The sequence below is a fragment of the Morone saxatilis genome, unplaced genomic scaffold (genome assembly GCF_004916995.1).
Source record: "Morone saxatilis isolate NCDOM2014 unplaced genomic scaffold, NCSU_SB_2.0 Contig19, whole genome shotgun sequence".
Lineage (NCBI taxonomy): Eukaryota > Metazoa > Chordata > Actinopteri > Moronidae > Morone > Morone saxatilis.
This window is the reverse complement of record NW_023339751.1, coordinates 3,464,427-3,470,866: the sequence shown is the minus strand read 5'-3', so window position 1 is coordinate 3,470,866 and position 6,440 is coordinate 3,464,427. Positions and strand designations below refer to the sequence as shown.

The 6,440-nt window shown below is 44.4% G+C and overlaps 1 protein-coding gene across 2 annotated transcripts in view; it reads left to right on the top strand.

Moving 5' to 3' along the window:
- The window catches only part of LOC118329718 (cytochrome P450 1B1), a 6,714-nt gene extending 2,088 nt beyond the window's left edge, over positions 1 to 4,626 (top strand). Inside the window, exons 1-3 of one of the 2 annotated variants that reach the window (XM_035663977.1) lie at positions 85 to 440; positions 519 to 1,534; positions 2,231 to 4,626. In XM_035663977.1, coding sequence (XP_035519870.1) covers positions 420 to 440; positions 519 to 1,534; positions 2,231 to 2,813 — 1,620 coding nt within the window. In that variant the 5' untranslated portion in view covers positions 85 to 419 and the 3' untranslated portion in view covers positions 2,814 to 4,626. Of the gene's footprint in view, positions 1 to 84; positions 441 to 518; positions 1,535 to 2,230 lie in introns of those variants that run through there. The other variant, XM_035663978.1, reaches the window with a different exon arrangement.
- The last annotated feature ends 1,814 nt before the right edge of the window (positions 4,627 to 6,440 follow it).

The following is a 6,440-nucleotide window of genomic DNA, read 5'->3' as shown; positions in this document are numbered from 1 at the left end:
AGAGAGAGAGGGAGGGGGGGGGGGGGGGGGGGTGATGGTGGGAGGGTGGGGTGACACCCTTTGAAACAAACCTGCCCACTGTAACAAAGCGAGCGCACACACAGACTGTGACGGGCCGTGATGCTGCGCTGTTTGAGGATAAATGACTTCAGTTGGTGCTGTGAGGCTTTAAAGCATGAGGCTGCGGACAGAGAGCAGGGAGCTCAAACACACTTACACACACACACACCCACTGTCTGTGGATGCACAACAGGCTGCACACTGTGAATGACTGGATCTGTTTTGGGGAATAATAACAAAATATTTTTGGGATGGTTAAGATGTAGCCTTTTTATTCAGCTCACGGAGAAACACGTTGATGTTTTCTGATAATTAAATATTATTTTTGATAAAAAACGTGAAGACTGCTAGTTTTCTCGATGAACCACGGACATAAGCAGGTATATTTTTTTGTCTGCACCCTATAATGTGCCACATATTCCACACACAGCCTTAAATAATCTGTATTATTATCCCAGTCCACCTGCAGGATCCCCATCATGGATGTGACACTGGAGGGGATTAACACAGCGACTCCAAGAGCTCTGCTACTGGCATGTGTGACTCTGCTGGTCTCCCTCCACCTGTGGCGGTGGCTCCGGAACCGGTCGATGCGCTGCCCGCCCGGTCCCATCGCCTGGCCGGTCATCGGGAACGCTGCGCAACTTGGCAAATCACCGCACTTGTATTTTACGCGCATGGCGAAGAAATACGGCAAAGTGTTCCAGATTAAACTCGGCTCTCGGACCGTGGTGGTGCTGAACGGGGACTCCATCAGACAGGCGCTGGTCAAGCAGGGACCCGAATTTGCAGGCAGACCGGACTTCACCTCCTTCCAGTACGTCTCCAACGGGAACGGCCTCGCGTTTAACACCTTCACGGACTGGTGGAAGACGCACCGCAAAGTGGCCCAGTCCACCGTCCGGATGTTTTCCAACGGGAACCTGCAGACCAAAAAGACATTTGAGCACCACGTCGTCTGTGAGGTCAGGCAGCTGCTGCAGCTGCTGGTGGAGAGAACGAAGGCGCAGCAGTATTTCCAGCCCATGACATATCTGGTGGTGTCCACGGCCAATATAATGAGCGCGCTGTGCTTTGGGAAGAGGTACTCCTATGAGGACGAGGAGTTTCGGCAGGTGGTGGGCAGGAACGACCAGTTCACCCAGACAGTGGGGGCAGGGAGCATGGTGGACGTGATGCCCTGGCTCCAGTACTTCCCAAACCCCATCAAAACCATATTTGACAACTTCAAGGAGCTCAACCAGGAGTTTGGCATTTTCATCCGGGATAAAGTAATTGAACACAGGAAAACCATCCAGTCGAGCACCATCAGGGATATGACTGATGCTTTAATTGTGGCTCTGGACCAGCTGAGCGATAAAACAGGGCTCTCATTGGGGAAGGACTATGTGATCTCCACTGTTGGGGATGTATTTGGAGCAAGCCAAGACACACTGTCAACTGCACTGCAGTGGATCATCCTCATACTCGTCAAGTAAGCAACTTTTTCTCTCATTTTATCTGATCATTTTAATCTCCTAGATAAACGACACCCACAGAGTAAATTACAATGGGAAATGACAGCAGATAATAAATCAGAGTTGGCCTCCATCCTGTTGCTAAAGCTGTACAGACATGAGGAAGTTCAGTAGCATTTGTGTTATGTAACAATCGGGGGGAGCTGAGGCACAGGCAGGTACTGGCAGCATGAGCTGAAACTGCACACCAGTGAGAGTGAGTGCCCAGTCAGCGTTTTACTGCAGCACAATCTTTACACAGATCTTTTACGAGTTTTTATTCTGCCTTGATTTGTTTAATCCCACCGATGCATCAGTAGGCTGGCAGCACCTCAAACCTCTTTATTCAGAGATAAATAGTCGTTTTATGTCTGCAGTACTTTTCTCCAGCAGTGTGTAACATGATATTCTCATATGAAGTTTCTTTGGTCACTAAACGTCAGGTACAGCTTCCTGCAGAGATGGTGGCTCACTCATATCATTAAGCAAAGTTGTAGCTGACATGCATGCGCCCCACATACATAGGCTGAGTCCTTACAGAATCGTTCTGGGTTTGATTCCAACCTGCAGCATCTCTCTCCCTCCCCAGTTTCCTGTCTGTCTTCAAGCTGCAAATAAAAGCATTAACATTATTTATAAAGTCACTTAAACTTAGTTCTCACCTGTGAACGTAGGTTTCCTGAGATGCAGACGCGTCTCCAGCAAGAGGTGGACAAGGTGGTGGACCGCAGCCGACTCCCCTCCCTCGAGGATCAGCCTCAGCTGCCTTTCGTCATGGCCTTCATCTACGAGGTGATGCGCTACACGAGCTTCACGCCGCTCACCATCCCCCACTCCACCACCACGGACACCACCATCATGGGCTACGACATCCCGAAGAACACGGTCATCTTCATCAACCAGTGGTCCATCAACCACGACCCACTGCTGTGGTCCCATCCGGAGACCTTTGACCCCGAGCGGTTCCTGGACCAGAACGGTGCGCTGAACAAGGACCTGACCAGCAACGTGCTCCTCTTCTCCCTGGGCAAGCGGCGGTGCATCGGCGAGGAGCTGTCCAAGCTGCAGCTGTTCCTCTTCACGGCCCTCATCGCCCACCAGTGCCACATCACCATGGACCCAGCCAGGCCCCCGACACTCAACTACACCTACGGTCTGACTCTGAAACCTCACACTTTCCACATAGCTCTATCTCTGCGTGAAGATATGAGGCTGCTAGACGAGGCTGCCAAGCAGTCCCCCACGAAGGACTCATAAACAGAAACTCATCAATAAAATCAAAACTGTGATAAGCAAAAAAACAGACTGAAACACAAAAAGACTTATAAACTATAGCTCATGTTTGTGGGCTGAAAACTATATTTATAAGCTGAAATCTCAGGCCAAACTTTCATCACTGACTCATTCTCAAGTGTTATAGTGCCAGGCAGGAGCAGATGTTGCATCTGTCTCACAGGGAAACGGCTCACACACCTGGGACGAATCTCTCTTACAACATCAAACACAGTCTGACATACCACTTAGCAATTAGCATCTCCTTTTGATTCTTTAAAGGCGGAGGGACTGCAGTCAGCTGCACATCACTGGAGATCCGCTTCGACCAGGACTGTGGTCACAGGAGGTCTGAAGAGCTGCTGTAACACAGCTTTGTGATTCTGGTGTGAAAGCGGCCAGAGTTTATTGAAAAGTAGAAATCCTGAAGCTTACAGGGACAGCATCCGGTAGCGTTTTCATGCTTTCTATTAACATTGTTGCTGTCAGCTCTTCAGGAATCTCTTAAAGGACCAGTGTGTGGGATTTAGTGGCATCTGTAGTTGAGCAGATTGTAACTCACTCCCTTCACCCTCCCTTTGAGGGAGGAACTGGAGGAGAAACTATGGTGGCTGTGAAACTCACAGAAAACCCGAACAAGAGCCAATTTTTTGGTTTATCTGTTCTGGTAGAAAAATGAGGAAGAACACACAGCCGGCCACCAGGCAGCGCCTGTAGATAAAAACAGCTCATTCTACGGTAACAAAAACACAACAATGCTTATATTCAGGTGATTATACACTAATGAAAACATACCTAAGAATATAATACTCAGTTTCTGCCAACAGATCCTCCTAAATGTTACACACTAGACCTTTTCTTTTTCCCCACAAGGGCTCAATAACCCTTTCTAATGCAACATCAAACTTCTATGTGATACTTAAAGATAAACAATTAAAAACTGAAGTTATGAGATTGTATGTGACACCAGAGTCCTGCCTGAAGAGGAGAATAAGCTTATCCATCTAATGCCTGCTAAAATAAAATGTTCAGTCAGTACTAACATGTAGTTTGTGATGTATAGTGTAAGAGCTTAGTTACTCAGGAATAAGGCCTATGATATGCCAAATACTATTTGAATTAGCTGTTAAAAGTCGTCTAATATATTCAGAAACCTACTGTAGAGGAGCGCAGACATCAAATAGACAGTCTGTGAACTGCTGTCCGATGCACGCATGAAAAGACGAACATTAGATCAGTGTTATTTAGTCACTTTTTATTTTGTGAACCACAAATGTTTTGTTAAAGTTTGAATGTTGTAGAATGCTGCTGCACCCTGTCAGTTAATGTCCATGCTCAAGATGCCAGTAACCAAGTGATTCCTTCTTTGTGTCGTTTTTATTCACAGTAATGTTGTCAGAGTTCGTGTTGGGACACTGAGGGGTGATTTATTGTTTTTGTCTCAGCATGGGAGACTAATGCACTGATTGTAAAGTCTTGGATTTGAGCATTTGTTGGATTCATGCAGAAGCGATTTGAAAATAACGTAATCCAGGTTAATCTTTTGAATAACAGACGACCTTCTAACGGGACCTGGTGAAAGTTTTTTTGTATGTAACAACCCTGATGTACACCTTTCTAAAGACGACGTAGAAGACAGTCCAGGATGGAAGTAAATGTTTTATGTTCCCTCAGTGATCCAAATGATAAAATATTAACTTTAACATGCTGGCTTTGTCATATATTTACATACATATCATGTATCACACACACACACACACACACACACACACACGCTGTGATCCACAGTGCATGAGAAGAAAATAAAAGGCATTTATCAAAATAAAGAAAAATTGTTCAAAGTAGCTTTTGTCACTGAATAATGACTTAAAACAGCTGATCTTTTCTGAATATACAATATAGTCAACATGATGGAGGTAAGTCCAAACATTTACATTTAACCTCATATGCTTCTTATGCAGAACTAGACATTAATTAAACTTTAATGGCTGTAGAAATACAGATTTACACATACTGAAATTGCAAGTTATAACTGAACCTTCAGGTTGTCCTGATATTATACAGTTCAATAATAAACACTTTAGTTAAACTTTAGTCTTTTGCTTTTCACTGATGAAGTTTTCTGTCTGGAATAAGTTAAAATCCAGATCAGGCGTCTAACTGAGACCTGCGTTAATTTGTCAAAGCGTGTAGCTGCACCAGGCTAATAAAGGGGTCCTGTGTCTCACTGGGACCCTGATTATAAGTGAAGTTTTATGGCATATGCACGATACATAAACACATGTATTTGTTGATCAGACAGAGCTGAGTAACATCATTTCATACAGGTTCCCTGTGAACTCCTGCAGTGAACTCTTGGCATAATGCCATGTCAGGTGGGAACAAAAGGGAGTGTTTGGGAGATCCCTTTCCCTGTGCGCCGTTTTATCTCGGCCTGCCAGAACATCCTGTACTTGCAGGCCAGCCAGCCGGCCAACTTTTGTGAGTGCGTGACAAATTCAGATAAAACTACAGATGATTACTGATACGGCTCCCTCCGTGCGCCGTTCGCCCTTTTTCGCTGGTGCAGAATTAAATCTGAAGACTAAATAGTGCCAGTGAAGTCATGTGTGGCAACGCTCCAAGCATAATCTTTATGAATCAGAAGGGAAACAATAAGTTTGCTTTTCTGCCTCTCTGAGCTGACAGACTGTCAAAAAAAAGGCGCAGAGATACTGACAATGTCATGGTTAATATGTCTGATTCAGTGGGATAATAACTTGATAGCAGCCTTCAGGGGTTATTGCTTTTGTTGTGATTCCCTCCTTGCATTACAGGAAGCTGCAGAATGAAGCAAATATTCCTAATAGAGGCTGCAGTGCAACCACAGGACTGTTTGCAAATCATGGAAACACAAAGGAGACATCATGAATATCTGAGGTATACATGCTGATCAGAAGTGAAGATGACAGCACGGGTAAAGCAGGTGTACGTGAGTGTGGCAGACATAAAAAGGGCTGTGGTGGAATAAGCCCTCTGAGAAAGATGAAATATCGCATGAAGTAGTGGTAAGACACATCCTATGTCATTACAGCTTAGACCTGTCAAGACTGCATTAACGAGATTAGAGTGAATCTCTCTATTTAAGCTGGTATCCTGCATTGGCCGAAGGAGCACACACACACACACACAAGAAGATCCTTCATCTGTAGACTGTGAGTTGTGTAACTTAGACATAGCTGAGCTCAGACAGTGAATGGAGGGATATGTGGAGATCTGAATGAATGTTAGCAAAGGAGGTCAGTGGCTGTTGAGACTGATGGGAACAACAGTGTCAGACCATCTAATGTGTCTGAGTATCAAATTACTAAACTAACCAAAATATATAAAATACACAGGAAATGGCTTTAGTTTTAGTCAGTTTGGTCAAATTTGTCTAACAAGCATGAAGCTGATCATGAGCATGATGTCCTACTCTAAACTTCTGAACCATATTATAATAAACCTAACACTAATATTGAAACTAATAAAACATAAACCAAAACTAAATAATAAAAAATAAACTGAAACGAACAAACACACTCTGGAAATTGATAATGAACCAAATTCAAAAGTTAAAAACAAAATAAAAAA